This window comes from Gallinula chloropus (genome assembly GCF_964237585.1).
Source record: "Gallinula chloropus genome assembly, chromosome: 4".
Lineage (NCBI taxonomy): Eukaryota > Metazoa > Chordata > Aves > Gruiformes > Rallidae > Gallinula > Gallinula chloropus.
The window spans coordinates 50,141,778-50,160,271 of NC_140088.1; the positions used below are offsets into that span (position 1 = coordinate 50,141,778).

The window sequence follows — 18,494 nt, forward strand, 5'->3', positions numbered from 1 at the left end:
AAATAATAGGTAATTAGAATGCTTGCTTTCCAAATAAACAGATTAGAGTGAGTCACAGGCTTGCGAGGGTTTTCCCTTCACTTACAGTTGCTTCGATCATACACGTTGGGTATAAACCCCATGAACAGCACCTATGAGTGATTAAGTCCAAAGTTTCAAAGCACCCACGCTACATCCATGAATTCGGGGCAGTGTCGTATACAGAACTGTGTTTTCAGTTACAACTGTAACCATCATTTGCCTACAGAAATCATGGGTGCAGATCTCATTCATAACCACCATTACCCTGTGTCAGTCAGAATCTGAGAAAACAAAGGTGTCTGAACACAGCTAAGGCCAAAACCAAGTGAGACCAAAAACACCTCAAGAAAGTAAAAGCAATAAGCAAAGATTGCCTAAAAGTGTGACTGCAGTAAAGTCTGGCTGAGACTTTTCTTTGCACTAAGAGTACAAATTTCTTCCACTGGACCAGAAGTAAACCCTCTGGCTGGGAGGAAGTTATGTAGTCTCTACAGTTTGTCACTAGAGGGAGTTAGGGATACACACACTACACTGGAACATTTCACTTCTCAGTTAAATTCTGCCAGAGTTCAGATTTCACAGAGCATATTACACAGCTCTCCACTGGACGGACAATTTTTAAATTGCTCTTACCCCTCTACCAATAACACACTGCACTCACATACATACTTACACATTTGGCTTGTGTCAGAAACAGCGTGCCTAGCAGGCCCGGAGAGGTGATTGTGCCCCTGTACTCAGCATTGATGAGGCTGCACCTCAAGTGCTGGGTTCAGTTTTGGGCCACTCACTACATGAAGGACATTGAGGTCCTTGAGCACATCCAGAGAAGGGCAACCAGGCTGGTGAAGGGGCTGGAGGGCAAATCATATGAGGAGAAGCTGAGGGAGCTGGAGGTGTTTAGCCTGGAGAAGAGGAGGCTGAGGGGAGACCTTATCACCACCTATAGCTACCCGACAGGAGGTTATAGAGAGGTGGGCTATGGTGTCTTCAGCCAGGTAACAGGAGATAGGACAAGGGGAAAATGGCACAAAGCTGTGCCAGGGCAGGTTCAGATTAGATGTTAGGAAAAAGTTCTTCACTGAAAGAGTTGTCAGGGCCTGGAAAAGCCTGCCCAGGGAGGGGGTTGAGTTACCGACCCTGGATGTATTTAAAAGACAGGTAGATGAGGTGCTCAGGGATATGGTTTAGTAGAGGACAGATATGGTTGGACTCGATGATCTTAAAGGTCTTTTCCAACCTTGTGATTCTGTGATACACTAGCACAAATATTCACCTTTCAGTACTTTTAAATGTCTCTCACATAAGGACTCAGCTAACTTCATTTTAGAAAGTAAATGCTACATCTCAGAATTATGGAGAAAAAAAACCCCAAACAACCCAAAATAAACAGGAAATCCAGAAAATTCGATCTTCAAAAGGTTAACAGTAGAGAAAAAATAAGGTGAGGACTGTTTTTTAACTGTATTTGGAAGCAAACTGTGAGGTTTGGTTTTACCGTTTCAAATTAAATAAGAAACTGCAGTATGAATGAAGCTGAATTGGGTTAGGGTCATACTACAGCCAGATCAAAATCTTTGAGGAAAAATTGTAAGAGACATTTTGAAAAGTGCTGGGGGGGGTTGAGGGGGCAGGGAAGTAAAATTCTGTAATGTTGCCATTAGTTCAGTAGCAAATTTTTGAGCATTATGTCATTACAGGAGATTTGGGCTCCCAAGTATAAAATGGAGACTAAATGCTACTCAAGCTAAGTCTCAGAGATATTACTGGGATATTTTTCTTTTAAGCTCCCCTTCAGTCTTAGCTGACAAAGGGGTGGGGCTGTGTTAGAGCCATGTACAGAAGAAATGCAGATACTGCTGTTCCACTGGTTTTAAAAAAGCAAATATGAATAAAACAATCACAGGACACTTGAAGTTAAAAGTAAATAGGGTATTTTAAATATGTAACGAAGGTCTGTGATTTCCAATTATCAAATTTGAGATATGAAAAAGATCAACTAGGCAACTTCTACTTTTGATCCTATATGCAGTTTTTGCAGATTATTTGGATATTCCTACTTCATTAAAATTCAAAGTACAAAAAAGCCCAACCAAACCATCACCCAAGGAAGCTGAAAAAAGCCTGTATAGGAAAATTCTTGAGGGACACCGAGATGAATGGTTTCAAGAAGAAGAAAAATTAAAACGCCTCTAGAAACTGGAGAAAGGATTTGATCCTTACAAAAGCTACTGATTTTGGTAGCTTGTAGAAGAAAGGGCAGAGTAAGAGACAGTAACACTGAGTGGTAAGTTGCAAAGGAAATTAAACTAAAAATTATCTATATAACACTGTAAAAATGAGTACACAGAGTTCCACTGAGGAGGATAGTGCTACTGAGGCAGTAACAGGATGGCTAACAGCAAGGAAGGCATACTGATGAGAAGGAACTCACAGGTCAGTGAGTTAAACTGAGCTTAACTGAATGCGGTGTTAACTATCATTGATTCAGAAGTGCTGAGAACTCAAACCTGAAGTTACACAACAAGCTCCACAGAGATTTTCTGGATTTTTTAACATCAAAAATGGAACATTATCACTGAAAAAATACCCTACTGCTTTGCTTTCCAAAGCTATGAAAAAGATAAGTGGTCCATGCACCTAGAACGCTCTTAATCTAACCTGAAGACTGTGCCCGGCTTGGGAAGATATTTTGAAGAGAACTGCGCACTAGACACGAGAAATGGGATGAAGTAAAGCACTTTTAACCCAATGGCTCTCATAAAAACGGGTAGTCTTAACAAAGGAAACAGATTAGAGTTTATTGGTCTATGTTTAAATAACAGTTGAGATAATGCTGCAGCAAAGTTATGAAAAAAGTCAGAAATTCGGCTTGTACTTGAACTGTAAGGAAACAACCACAGAAAATCTAACAACCTTGGGATATAGCATTGCAAATTATTATGGCATCGCAACATGACTTCCATGCTGCAGACATCAAAGTAGGATCAGGTTGAAGACTGTGCTTTGGGTACTCTGCATAAGTGGATCGAAGTTGGATGAAGCCAAAAGTAAAAAGGTCAATGTCCTTAGAAGCAAGTAGCAGTACCTCCTATAAACCAAGAACTAACAAGATGAAAAAGCATGCATATCTGCAGGCAGAGTTGTATTTTGAAAGAGCAAAAGAGCAGGGTCAGCTTAGCTAAACTGTCCTCTAGGGAAAATGTGATTGCTCTACATAGCTATAGGGAAAGAGCAAGTGCCCCCAAGGACAACTGTATTTTCACTAGAGTACAGCTCTGCTTCATGGAGAGGACAGATGTGCTTCAGGCAAGCATTGAAGCAGATCTGTTCAACTCTGCTACCAGAAGAACAAATGAGTATCATCTGGCCAGAATAAATTCAGCCCAATTGAAACAGATGAAAGCATCTAATGAAAGAAGGGTTACAGTTCCAGAACAGCCTTCCAACAGAGGCACAGTAGAAGGAGCTTCAAGCAGCTTTTTCCTTAAAATTACTTATTTCAGAGAATTTTCTAAGAACTTCAAGTCACTGAACCTGCAATACCAAGGAACTAGACTCAAAAGGGCACAGAGGGTCCCTTACAGTCTCACACATCCGTGAAATGAGATTTGAAGAGTGCAAATACACAGAAAATCAGTAAAGTATTATTCGTGGAAAGTGTTTTACATGAAATTGATGTCACATTTAAAAGTATGGCCTATTTACACATCTGTTAAGTTCCAACCACATCGTAGGAAAAGAGAGCAAAAGAAGTTGCTTTACAAACAGGACCTCGAATGGAAGTTGCACCAAGGCTTTGAGCAAGTCTTGTCAACACATTTCAAAGCGAGTTAGAGATCATACGTTGTGCCAGATTTTTTTTAACATGGTAGCACTTCTTTTTTGCCTTGACTTTTTCACATCATGGCCCTCGAGCTGGTGTATCACTTCAAGTCACACAGTAATGGTTACAGCAGTGCATTTCTTCAGGAAGTGTTTGTGGTTCACCAGGAAATGCAAAATTGTTAGAAAACACCCACTGCTTTATGTGATCTTTTGATTAAGCAAAGCTACGTTTATTACTTTCCATCAGTTAAAAAAAGTAAATCCCATTTAGCTCTTTCGTGGCAGTTTCTTCAATGAGATCTGTATACACATATGTATGACTACACATGTATAAAAAAAGTGAGATAGGAGAAGGTTTTGTGAAGAGAAGGCAGTTCTCTCAAACACAGAATATATGTAAAACAAGTTTTTAAACAGTTTGATTTTCTTTCTTTAATCACAGTATTTAATGGAATGCATGGGAAGCATCTTTGTGCCATTTCCCTTTTTTACTAAGGAGGAAGGATGTAGACGGAGCTTAGATATGAAACACAGAGATGTTTCACCGCAAAATCCAAATATTCTCTTCATTTCCTCTTAGAAATTAGTGTATAGTGCTACTACCTACCAAGCAGAGCATGCACAGGTATTACCCAAATTCAGTTCTTGCTTGTTCCCCAGCTCCCTAACAGTGATCATGAGTTTGCAGCCTTGAACAGATTATTCACCCAGGATTGAAAAGATGGGCCTCTGGTACCATCACTGCTTGACAACAGAGACCCTAGAATTTAAGGAAATGTGTCAGTCAGCAGCCTACTCTCATTCATACCTTATTGAGACGACTGATTTCAGACTCATAGTGCTCTTTCCTTCTGATCATCGAGGCATTCTGCTGCTTCAAGAGCTTGTTCTCTTCCTTCATTTCGTGCAGAGCTTTACTAAGGACCTTTGCTTCTTTCTGGGATGCAAAAATACAGAGAGATGCTGCTGAAATGCAGATGGAACCATTTTTCAAGAACAATTTTCAGATTATCTGCTGTATGGCAGATGTGCTGCATTTTTATTGTCCCAAACACAGTTGGGGAGGGAAGCAACAGGAAGGGAGATGGTTAGTAAAACCGAGACATGATAAAGTCTGTTAAAATTGGTTTGACCACTCACCATATTATGAGACAGAGACAAACTACCATATTAAATCCCTGCTCTCTATATCCTGCAGTTGCGCAAAGGCACAAGAAAGCTGGGAAGCCAAGCAGATCAGTACCATACAGATGATCAACCCCAACCTGCATTACCCTGACATACTCATAGTGTAAGACACACTGGTGGTGTCCCAGCCATTCCCAGCATCACACGACATTAAAGACAAAACCAGATCTCAGTATCATAGAGTCTGAGGAGTTTTTGCACTACCCAGGAGGCTGAGGCAGGTCTCAGCCTGCTCTAGAATCATAGAATATAATCATAGAATTGTAGGGGCTGGAAGGGACCTCGAGAGATCATCTGGTCCAACCCCGCTGCCAAAGCAGGCTCCCTAGGACATAAATTACCAAGCTACCAGCAAAGGCTTCAAAACCTGCTTTCTTTGACATCTTCAGAGTTCTTGTTGACTTGAGCTTGACCCTTTCTAGCACACGAGCATATGCTGTTGTCCCCCCCAAGCAAACTACCAGGACGACGTCCCTACTTGTAACAGGATTTATACACTGTTCTTTCAGGAAGGTATTGTAGGAATGATTAGCACAGATTTGCCAAGCTTTAAGTGTGGTTCCCTTCTATCACTTTTAGCACAGCTATGTTCAATTTGCAATGAAGGAAGCTAAGATCCAAACCAGACCCTGAAGCAAAGGGCACCGCATAAGCTTCTCTCGCAGGCTAACGCATTACTCACTGGCCTGCTTTTGCCAGGCTGCCTTAGACAAAAGCTGTTCAGACATGAGACAGAATGGCCTGTTCCACAAACAAAAACCAACAGCAGCAGCAAAAAAAAAAAAAAAAAAAAAAAAAAGAGTATTTCAAATATTCTTCTGCAGCTGCTTTATGTGATTAAAACCCCGAGATCCAAGAACCGCACGGGAAGGACACCACACGGATGGGTGTTTTATTGCCCAACAGGCGTATCTGCGCAGCCAGCAGCCCAGCCCTGACTGCTGCGGCTCAGGAGCAGCGTGTCACCATGTGCTAAATGAAACCCTGAAAAACACCCTTGAGAAACTGTTGCTTACACACGAGAAGCTTTATTTTCCTTTGTTCTAGGCTAGCTGGAACAATTCATTTTCTCCCAAACTAGCAAGGTTAGCAGGGTATCTCTGCATTAAGCATGGGAATGCACGCCAGGGAGTTAGCTCAAGCTGGTGTGTGTACCCTTTCGGATACTGAAGAAAATCAAAACACGGAGATCCATACAGATTTTTAGCTATGCTCTTGACCTTTGCCATCCTCTTTTCCTAGCTACTAGCACACATTCTCCTTCACAGAGGCTGACAACTCCAATAACATGGCGATTTATAACCAAAGATTTCTTTTATTTTCATGTTTTTGAACCATCTGAACTCATATGTTTTATTGCTTCTTATTTAACACTGAATCTGAGGTGCTATGGCACCTAGACTTTCCAGTGACTGGGTCTTTGATTGCTGTCTATGGGTACATACTCACGTCCAGAGATATTTATAAAAAAAAATTAAAGAAAAAAAAAATATCTCCAAACCAGGCAGCTTTCCTCTGTGGGTCAGATAAAGTTCACAACATTATCATTCTGTGTGAGCCATATCCCCAGGTTAATTAAAATAAGAAAAAAAGAAAAGAACTGAGAGAGAGCAATAGCCCATAATCTGCCTCAGAGGTGTTTGGTGCTGCTGGTTTTCCATTTTAAACAAATTTAAAAGGTACTGTCAGGCTGCCGGAATAGATATTCAAGCAGAGAAAAAACAGCTTAGTAATTTGCTCCGGTGTGTACAGCCCATCCCAGTTCCATGGCTGTAGGCGAGTATAACATTTACAAAAGAAAGGGTTGTTATCTTTCAAGAAAACAAAGCAAAAATATATATATACACCCATATCTATAAACCCAAAAGCAGATATGAAGAACATCAGGTGCTACAGGCGGAAAAAAAACACATAAAGCCCTAGAAAACTCATCTTGGTAGATCTGTCAGCTTGGGCCTCTTTGGCATCTACTGAATTTTAAAGCTACCAGCCTGCTCACATGCTTTTAGATGAGCATATATTTAGGCATTTTTCTGAATCATCGCTCAGCACTACTACTCCTTCCTCCTGACCTGTGGGCAGCACAGGGTAACTTGAGTTGGCAGCACTGCTGACACAGGTGTTACAATCCATGTTGCTCATTCAAAATGCTCTACTTTTTGGAACCGTCCCTGCAAAGGTGTAGATCTCCTGCATCCCTGCATGAATGACATCCAGAAAGTAAAGAGTTTTGCAGTAAATAGAAGAACTTACTGGTTGAGTATAACTTGTAATAATAACTGAGTATAATTTGTAAAGAAACTGCTGATCTAAGGCTGAAGCTCCATACGTGCTAACCTGCCTCCACAAGAGAATTTTGGATTTTTATGATGTATATCATTAAAAAAAATTTGGGTGAGCATACTGTTCATCCTTACCTTTTAAAAAAGATAGTGAAGGCTATTTTTCACAGCTGTCTGATGTTAAAGGGCAGGCAGTAAAGCACATGCTTAGCTAGGACCATACCATAACTGATAAGCAAGTTAGATGAATGTGTTGCTTATGAAGCTAAAAGCTACAAGCTCTGCATGTCTTTTTCCTGCAGCATTGTCCTGAGTTTGGCCAGGATAGAGTTCATGTTCTTTCCAGCAGCTGGTGCAGTCCTGTGTTTGGGAGTTAGTATGAAAGCAGTGTTCATGGTTTTAGTTGTTTTAGCAGTCAAGGACTTCTCAGCTTTTCATGCTGCTCTGCTAATGAGAAGGCAGGGTGAGTGGGGGTGGGGGCACCCAGGAAGCTGGGAGGGGACACAGCCAGGACAGATGACCCAAACTAACCAAAAGGGACATTCCATCCTGTGGTGTCATGCTCAGCATAAGGGGAGGGAGGAGCCCGGGCTCCAGGATGCGCAGTTTGGGGACAGCGATGAGCTGTACAGCCTGAGTTGCGTGGTTTGATGAGAAACTGCACTGTGTATCACCAAATTTGTATATTTTGCTATATAGTCCTGGTTTTGTTATTTCCCTCTCCCTTTGCTGTCCCAGTAAACTGTCCTTATCCTAACCATGGTTAGCCTTTGTCTTTCCTTCTATATTTTTTTCTGTTTCCCTCCCCGATTTTCTTCCCGCTGTGGGGAGCAAGCGAGCAAGTGACTGCGTGGTGCTCAGCTGCCGGCAGGGGCGAAACGAGGACAGCCAGCTAACATACATCCTGTCTGAGCCTGGAAGCGATGCAATGGCCACTTGTTTTCAAGTTTGTTTGGTGTACCGAGTGAACAGAGAAGCCTGACTCCAGCCATCCGAGCAGCTTCCAGAAACTCTTACAAGAGGGTGTGAAGCGTGTGCTACCATGAAGCAAAATGAGAATAGGAAACACTCTGTGATGCTTGTAAAAACAGGCACAAAGTTTTGTGGATACGTTGGGCATATATACACCAATACTCAGGTTGGTGGTTTCACTGTGATGGAAATTCAGCTTAGGGATCTAGTTTTGGATGTAAATGCCTATACAAGTGTGGAATAATTGCCAGAGGTAAATTCCTTTACCCATTTAAGGAGACACTAAGGAATCCTGAGAGAGATGCCCAACCACTCTTAAGGTGAGCTGAGCCCTGTTCTAGAGCAGCTGATCACAGAATCACAGAATTGCAGGGTTTGGAAGGGACCTACAGAGATCATCGAGTCCAACCCCCCTGCCAAAGCAGGTTCCCTAGGACAGGTCACACAAGGAGGCATCCAGACGGCGCTTGAATATCTCCAGAGAAGGAGACTCTGCATTCCCCCTTGGGCAGCCTGTCCCAGGCCTCTGTCACCCTCGCTGTGAAAAAGTTCTTCAGCATGTTGGTGCAGAACTTCCTGTGCTCCAGCTTGAGGCCATTGCCCCTTGTCCTGTCTCCACAGACCATTGAAAAGAGGCTGACTATTTCCCCTTGTGTCCCCAGGCACTTTCAGCCTTAAGACCTGCGCTGCCTACATCCCTAGTATTCACAGGGAGCTGAGGCAGCTAGCCTATAAAAGCCTGTGTTGTCAATACCAAAATGTGGGGATCTTAAGCTTCAAGTATTTATTGCCAAGCACTTGGTGTAACATCCACAATGACATTCTCATTCCATCTGAAAAAGCCGAAGCATTTTCATTCACAAAGTTCGCCCTGAACTGAACAGTGAGGAAGGAAATCTCTGCAGCATTCATATCAGTCTGCTCTTTACTCCCACACACACAAATGCTGTGGTCTCTGCCAATTTCTATTGAAATTACTCTCTCTATGCACACAGATCGGCCACTGCCTTGGGTAAAATATTGAAGAGTGCTGAACAAAACCCCCAATATCATCTCATGGCTACGCAACAGCCCCACACCCTGCCACTCATGAGAAGAGGAGAGGCAAGGCGGCATTCAGCACCAAGCACAAACGGGGAACAAGGGTGCACCCTCCTACCGTTTCCTGCAATGGTGTCTCTCTGCTCAGGGCTTGCAGCCTCTCATCTTCTGGATGCTGCCGATGTCTCTGTTCCTCCAGCTCACTGACTCTCCTCTCTGACACATCCAGTTTTGCTTTCATTTTTGCCAGCTGAAAAGCAAGTAACAGACCACACTGGGCTGACTGGGGATCCTGAAAGGCACAGCATCTTGGAAGGCCCCTTCAAACCCTTTCAGCTCTCAACAGATATGCATTAAAGGAGTGGATCTAGTTGCACATGAAATTCCCAGGCTCTGAGTTTCTCCACCCCATCTCCAAGCTCTGCTGCTCACTCTGCAGTGGAGACTCTTAATGATCCTGGACAAATTCTCTGTTGGTGTTAAACCAGTTGGGTCTTGCACTGCTTTGATGCTGAGGACAGCCACCATGGGTCTGTCCCTCCAAATGAATTTTCCATTTCAATGTTCTTTTTTTCATTTTGCAATTTGCACTCCCTCTGCAGTGGTGCACAGCCCAATGATCTAGCCAGAGGCATAAAACGGTCCCATATTAAAAGAGGAAGAGCCATTTAAATTCCTCTTATCTTTGGGGAAGGGGCAGGAAGGATGGAATCAGAGGCATTATCCAGATCTCAGTAAAGCTTACTGGAAAATATTAGAGAGACGATGCTCCTGATAAGCACACAAGGCCATCCTTTTCATGGAAGGAAACAGGATATGAGAAGCATTGGCCAATGAACCAACTTGTTTTTTGAAATACCAGCCAAAATTGTAAGCATCCAGCTTCACTAGGCAGCTTATTATAATGTCTGCAGCAAAGGCACATAGCCGCCAGCAAGGAATGAAGCTATGCCAATGAGATCTCGACAAAAAAGGCAATAAAAATACTCATCTACAATTTTTTTTTAAATATTAAAAAAAATGTCTTGCTGCTTATGGAAGGCAGCATTCGTGGAGGATTTATCTGAGAGCTCCCTCATTACAGGGATCTCCCGTGAGCTTCCAGGTTTCACAAGTCAGCCACAAGAGATGGGACGAGACCCAACAGTACATGATGTGGATCTGTAGCTGGGCATACCAGGCACTGCTGGATCACTGGAGGTATGAACAATTTTTTATTACCTCGTGGAGGGCATGAAGATCTCTGCTGTCACATCCACCCTGATCCCTACTCTTTTACAGATGCCCTGCTTCTCTCGTTATCTTGTGCTAATAAAGATTCTTGTGCTTCACTTTTATGTGATGAATCTTTTTTAATTTGTGAACTAAAGACAAAGTAAACATGATGCTTTCTCTCCTTTACATATTTACTATAGCTATGTCTGGTTGGTACTTATGCACAGACATATCAGCATACATATACCAGGCATGCATATTCCGATTTAAGTGGTCAACATTGTTAGTTACCTGTGCTTCAAAAAGCTGTTTCATACTTCTAAATTGATGATCCCATTGCTTGTTCACCTCCAGAAGCTGTAATTATCAGAAAGTCACAGTAAATAACTCTCTTTTTCAACACTATCAGCAAATAAAAAACAGGCTGGCATTCTAATCCTCCAGCTACAAGCGTTCACAACCTCCTCATCTGGCCAGTACATTTCAGAAAAAGTCTGAAGTTTGGCAAGCTTTACAGCCCATTTGCCAGTGCTTTGGCATTTCAGTTACAAGTACCTGTATGGTTAGGATGTAACATTGAGGAAACACACAAACACACAGTAAGCTACGGGTGAATCACTTGCGATGCTGCACAAATCTCAAGCTGCAATTCCTAAATGGCCCAGAACTATCTTGTTAGTTTGCTCCAAGCTCTATAAACACATTTCCTATTAGAAGGTCTCTGTCTTCCGATAAGGGAATTGAAGACTCCTGCTGACTGCAATTACAACTGGGTGCAAAACCTGCTTCTCAGTGCCACTACACAGAGCAAGCATACACATGCAAGATGGGAAGATCAGCTAGCACCATGCACGTCAGCGGTAGGCGTGAAGTCAGCGCATGTGCACTCCAAACAGAAAGCCAAACAGGTCCCTTTGGAGCATTTTGCTTTGCAGGACATAGGGGCACTCTTTAAGATGTTCAGGAAAAGAACGGTTTCAAATTTGCTACCCGCAAGCAAGACACCACTGGCTACTATGCATGGTGGTTCCTCACCTTAAGAATAACAATTGTTAAGAAAATTTGCCCCTTGTACTATATAAATCACTCCTCTTCTAGATTCAGAGCCACGTTATGATAAGTCATGGTTTGTTTTTAAGAACAGTTCTCCAAACAGAACTCTGCCTAGCTTAGTAAAGAGAAGTGGGACTACAGGAACTAGGTTAAAATTAAACTTAAAGTGCTTGCACACTTCAAGCTGTAAAGAAACGCAAAGCAGAAAGTTTCCACATAGGAATTGTCACACAAGACCCCAGGATGAGATTCCCACAGGAAAACATGGGCCCTGATGGACTTGTGGGTAAAACCAGCGGCAGCTTAAACACAGTGGAAGTAGCAGTGGTAACACACGCTGCGATTTCCTGCCCTGGGCATATCATTGATATTGTAAGATCTGTCCTAGAGGGTTTTATCTGTAAAGGTTAAGGGTAAATGTAAGACTACCTCTCGTCTCTGCCTTTCCAGCAAGAGGATCTGTTGCTCCAAAGAATTGGCTGATCCAGTCGTCTTTTTGGTCAGTAATATGTGCCTTGACTAGAGAAAAGAAATGTTCAAAGATGAGTGCTTTTGGCATCTTCTCTTCAAGTCACAACGATCATATAAACACTCCCACCCACCCTGCCACGTGAATGTAAAGAAATGGAAACACCAAAATTTTCTTACATTGCATTTGTATTTCGGTACATTCACAGCAGATTCTGAAGTCTATATCTGTTTTAACCCTGCTTAGACGATGCTTTAATTGAAGCATTATGCAGATGGACACTGAAACAAACAGGATGTCTATTTGTACCATCTGAGTTGTAAAGCACGGAGTAGGATTTTAATTATCTCAAGGTTGGCAATACAAACACAAAAGTTGAGCATAAATTGAAGTGGGCAAAGCAATTCCCTTCGTTTACAAGAACTAGAATAATTAATACCATTGCCCTTGTGCTTGCAGACCCAAGGCAATAACCTTTAGCACAATGGGTTCAAAACAAGCAGTGCAGAAAACAAATAGGGCATTTGGAGAAATTAGGAAATCAGCCGACAATTGTTCCAGTTTTTTAAAGCGTGCAGTTTTGCTCACACAGGACAGCAGCTGCCAAACCTTCATTTTCACAATGGCAATGGCATCTACCATAATTTCCAAAAAGACTTTACGAATCATCACAAAAACAAACACATGATGTATAGATAGACATATATCTAGAGATCTGTACTGGAGAAAAGATGCATACTCATAAAAATGAAACATACTGTGTTTACATACCTTGTCAGGGATTATTTTTGTTTTCCCCTCCCTAAATTCTCAACTGATACATGAGAAACTAGAATATAAGTGTGAGCATTTCTGAGGTCTCAAATCTTCTGAAATAGATTTATTTTCTTCAGTTAGAAAATTTAAAGCCAAATAGCAACACAGAAGATCAAAGGATAGTTTTGGGATGTCTTTTCACAGGCAAAACTCGGTATTTGCCAGTCCTGCTGTGCCCCAAGTGTGGAGCACTTGACTTTCATGTCAGAAAACACTTAATCCCTCTTCCTGTAGAAGTTCATCAACATGCTTAACTTAAAGTATCTGAAGCAATTACCTGGCAGTCAGTGGAGTTATTCATATGTTAAGTAGTTTTCAGAATCTGGGCCTTAGGCACATACTGAGGTGTGTATTTTAGAATCCTACTGAAGCGAACAGGACAACTCATAAACCTAACAGCCAGTACACTTGGAACCGACTGGCCCAAATACTGCACTCACAGGTTGTTGGGCCACTAAAACAAACCCCTTTCTACCCTTGGTACTACAAATTAAAGTGACCAGGTGCTTTTAGGGGGAAACAAAAAAGAAAATACAACAGCTAGGGAGGGTTTTCATTCTAAGAATGCCACATCCATTTTTGGATAGTTCTAATATTTCCTTCTAGTCTTAAACAGCATAAATCTACTGGAACACACAAAAATTAGCCCATAATTGTCAGTCTACAAAGTGGCACACATGCTACCAAACAGCACTTCAGAGGACAGCCAAAAGGGTCACTTACTTCTGATGGGTCTGACCGGCTTTCCATGTTGCTCACACCTGCCCACGTGCATCCAATGCCTTGAGCATTTGTTTCACTGTGAGTCTGCAGAAGAAGAGGAATGAAAAAGGTATTTTACCCTGGCTTAAAGGAGCAGGAGAACTGCATTAAGACCCAGAAGACTGTGAGTGCTGCCTGTGGAAGCAGACACGATTCAGAAATAAGTGGTGGAATTTTGATTTTAACCTTTTCCTCCTTCCTGGCTGGGGCTTCCCAGAGGGTTGAAGCACACTGCCTATGACTAATGTGCTGGGCTAGGCAGTACTCTGCTTAGTGTGCATCTAAGTAGCAATAAATTGGCTCCTTTCATCCTAAGAGAGGAAGTTGCATGTATAAGGGAAGGAAGGTTACATGCTTCTTTCAGTAAATAAGAGGACAGGATTTTCTATCTCCACTTCCAGTTGTAAAAAAGGACTTATGTAAGTATGACAAGAATTAAGTGACACTAAGACAGTGTGAAGTATCATGACAGAAAAATTAGTGAGTCATGCTTATAAAGGAGTATCAGTGAAGCCTGCTAACAACTACGGGGAAGAGTAAACTCTTACAAACTCCAAGATGTTTAGGGGAAAACCATAACTGGAAAACTGATTTACTTTCCCTGAAAAGCTGCACAAAGATGAATCACAGGATCATAAGGGTCAGAAGGGACCTCCAGAGACCATAGAGTCCTACCCCCCTGCCAAAGCAGGTTCCCTAGGACAGGTCACACAGGGAGGTACCTGGATGGGTCTTCAATATCTCCAGAGAAGGAGACTCCACACCCCCCGGGGCAGCCTGTCCCAGGGCTCTGTCACCCTCACCAGGAAGAAGTTTTTCTGCATGTTGCTGCGGAACTTCCTGTGCTGCAACTTGAGGCCATTGCCCCTTGTCCTGTCCCCACAGACCACTGAGAAGAGGCTGGCCATTTCCCTCTGTCTCCCATACTTCAGATTATATATAAACATTGATCAGATCCCTCTCAGTCTTCTATTCTCACAGAATCACAAGGTTGGAAAAGACCTTTGAGATCATCGAGTCCAGCTGTTCCCATCCTATGCTAAACCATATCCCGAAGTACCTCATCTACCCATCTTTCAAACACACCCAGGGAAGGTGACTCAACCTCCCCCAGCTCCCTCAGCAGCTCCTCGTATGATTCGCCCTCCAGTCCCTTCACCAGCCTGGTTGCCCTTCTCTTGACTCGCTCGAGGACCTCAATGTCCTTCTTATAGTAAGGAGCCCAGAACTGGACACAGCACTCCAGGTGCAACCTCACCAATGCCGAGTACAGGGGCACAGTCACCTCCCTAGACCTACTGGCCACACTATTTTTGATACAAGCCAAGATGCCACTGGTCTCAGCCCATTGGTCCAGGCTGTTCAGATCCCTCTGAAAAGCCTCCCTACCCTCAGGCAGATCAACACTTCCTCCCTGCTTAGTGTCATCTGCAAACTTACTGAGAATCATAGAATGGCATGGGTTTTCTCAGAAACTCTGGGTGCAAGAGGAACTGGTTTCGGGATAATGATTTAGGCAAAGTACATGGGGTGCCCCAAAAGGATACCTACACTGTCCTATAACAGGAAAGCTAGATATCACAGATGAGGATGGTTTGATAGATTGCAGGCAAAATCCTGAATCGCATTGATTCTCTCAGGCTCTCCCAGTTTCTTATAGAATCACAGAATGGTCTGGATTGGAAGGGACCCCAAGGATCACAGAATTCCAATCCCCCTGCCAAAGGCAAGGGCCACCAACCTCCAGGCCTGGATCTACACAAGGTTGCCCAGCAGCCCATCCAACCTGGCCTTGAACACCTCCAGGGACAGGGCATCCACCACCTCTCTGGACAGCCCATTCCAGCCTCTCACCACTCTCTCTGTAAAGAACTTCCCCCTAATATCTAATATAAACCTTCCTTCCTTTAGTTTTAATCCATTCCCCCTTGTCCTGCCAGTCTCTACCCTTTTAAAAGGTTGATTCCCCTCCTGTTTGTATGTTTCCTTTAGGTACTGGAAGGCTGCAGTGAGGTCCCCCTGCAGCCTTCTCTTCTCCAGGCTGAACAAGCCCAGCTCCTCCAGCCTCTCTTCATAGAGAGAAATTAAAAAAAAAAATGTTATTTTAGCAAAGACTTTTTAGAGTCAACACAGGAGTCATCCCACTTAGAAAAAAAAAATAACCTCTCAGGTACAGCATTGGTTTAAAGAAAGAAGAACTGCCGGATGATAACACAACAGCAATTTCCATAGTTGTATTCCTTTCCATTTCTGTAGTGATTAACATACTGGAATAAATGAGAGCTGGTAACTGCCAGGCAATGCAACCAAGTAGAGCAGAGCAAGGTTGAGTGAAACAAGAAGGGCATCTTCTGGGACACAGCAAAAGGGCAGCTTCTAAAATGAATAAACATGCTGTGCTACCCGAGAGAATGCAGTAATAGTTAAACCATAAAGTCTTCATAGTGGAGAAGGAAGAGGAAGCACCACACATTGAAAAAGAGAGACTGGGTATTACAATATCATTAAAACTTTATGTCAAATCAAAGCTTACACCTAGTGACTCTTTGCAGAACTAAGCAAAACCCCTGTTACACACATAAGGAAACAGAGCAACTGAACGCTAAAGGTCAGCCAGATGTGTCAGATCAGAGAATGATGTTGTCTCCTTTCACCTATTGTCTGTCTGTCACAGCCATGTCTGCAGCATCCTTTAGCAGGCTGTTGCTGCATAACTTTGTGTTCTGACTGCACTTAAGTTAGGGCACAAGAAGAGTCAAGATGTTCTGGGGAGTACTGTAACTAGACACAAGTGACATGAACAGCAATTACCTACCATCTCACAATGCCCTGCTCCTGGCACTGGCCTGCTACGGTCCTATTGATTATAGACTCATGGAAACAAGAGTCTGTCTCAGGCTACAAAGCACCAACACCGAGCACATGATTCATGAAAAACAATCAGAAATCTTTCATGTTGCACATCTAGTCTCAAGGGCAATGATACTCCAGCACAGACACCTTCCCTCACGCTGGCATTTGAAGATGTCAAATCAAATGCACAGTTTGAAATGCCTTGGAAAATTCTGGTTGAAGACCAGACTATAAATGCAGTTGGAAATCTAAAAAAAACCCCCGTTTCCAGTAAATTTTCAAAATCTGTTACAATTTTCCAGCGTGAAGAAACTGTACCAGTCAAAGATGGGGCAGCACTAGTACAAATTTTCCAAAGTCACAGGAAGCCTTGGAAGCTTCACAGGAAGCAAAAATGACAGCTGAAGGGTGTCTGCAAAGGGGGAACTGGTCTGCACAAACCACGAGGGAAGTAAATTTTGGAGGAAAACGCAGAGTGAGCAGTGCTGTCCAAAGGCAAGGCAGTGTTTGTTTGCTGAGTGCTGCACTCTTTGGTGCACGGCTACAGAAAAGCAGAGTAGATATCCAAGGAGAAACCAAGCGTGCCAGTTTGGCACAGTGGGAACGATGTGCACACTGTGCCGAGGGGATATCTATCCCCGCTAATGAAGGTGAGCACTCCTCACAAGCTGCCAGAGCCACCCTTGCAATCACAGACTGAAAAGGCACCTCAGAAGGGGGGCAGTACCCCAACTACATACATGCTGGGCACTGCTATGCAAATCAGCACCATCTCCAACACTGCAGTAAAGGTCTGCTGGGGAAAATCTCAACACCCTTGTCACAGACAGCTAAAAATCAGATTTTACTGTGGTGAAATCGTGCCTAGTCTAGCCACTAACACGCAAAATCAAGACTTGCAAAATGTGATGTAACTAAGTGACAAACTGGTCATTGAGTTTTATAAATCCCAACCTAATGCTTACATGAAATTTTATTTCCCTGATTATTTCACCTCTTCCTCTTTAAATGAACAAGCCAGTCTGTGTCATGACATTTACTGGTTACACTAAAAATGTAAAATAGAATCACAAGAGAACAGACTGCAGGGAATAATCTCTGAGTGGAGAAACAGAAACTTGTTTCTCTCTCTCTCATAACTGCCTCCGACTCCTCCATGAACATGTGCAAAACCACATCATAGAACACAGTGGACAGAGTTGTGCCTCCCTAAAATACACAGGCATACAGGCCTTCATCTAGCTTGTGTCTATTAGACGTTTTAGAGCAAGAGCATAAGTAACTTACATTCTCTTTTAATCCATTTCTCATCCCTTACTTCTCCTTCCACTCACTCTCCAGAAAGTCACTTCCTTTGCACATCCCTTCTATCCATCCCCCCCCAAAAAGGCACTTACCTCCTGCTGGGATGTGGTATGTCAACCACCATCAACCACTGCTGAACATAAACAGACTTTTCATTACATTGAGTATAGTTTGAGTACACATGGAAAACAAGAGAGCAATGGAGCAGAGTCTGCTGTCCAGACAAGGAAGTGAAGTTCAGTAGCTTAAGAAAACAAAATTAGTACAAAAAGAACAATCGTTTTCTGTCTTCGGAGAGCTGGTGAGATATGGATGCTCTTAGAACAGTGGTTGGTAATTCCTCTTCTAGGTGTATGATAAAAATGCTTCCTTAATGTCCTCACAAGCCCTTCTGTTCCTTGGCTTCCACTGGTCTCTATTTCTATTATAGAGACTGATCAAAACACAATTAAATGTATTAAGAAAACATTATAGTGAGCAAACCTACACATGAAAGTTTGACTAATAACCTGAAGCCTCCTGTAATGTCTATGAATCATAATCTAAAACATTTAAATTCTCTTCAGCAGCCTGAATTCTTAGTAATACCTCTACCCAACTTTCTCCCACTCTTGACAGTCACCTTCTCACCCCTTTGTTTTTTTCTCCCTTTCCCCCTACCCCCCTCCAGAAAGCGTCTGCGTGGTGCT

At 42.8% G+C, this 18,494-nt stretch overlaps 1 protein-coding gene across 1 annotated transcript in view; it reads right to left on the reverse strand.

Annotated features, from left to right (window-relative positions):
- TNIP3 (TNFAIP3 interacting protein 3) overlaps positions 1-18,494 on the reverse strand; it is a gene marked incomplete at both ends in the record, with an annotated part of 51,451 nt that overhangs the window by 16,141 nt on the left and 16,816 nt on the right. Inside the window, 5 exons of the mRNA XM_084263242.1 lie at positions 4,658-4,786; positions 9,451-9,582; positions 10,839-10,904; positions 12,030-12,119; positions 13,609-13,692. Of these exons, the coding sequence (XP_084119368.1) occupies positions 4,658-4,786; positions 9,451-9,582; positions 10,839-10,904; positions 12,030-12,119; positions 13,609-13,692 (501 nt within the window). The remainder of the gene's footprint in view (positions 1-4,657; positions 4,787-9,450; positions 9,583-10,838; positions 10,905-12,029; positions 12,120-13,608; positions 13,693-18,494) is intronic.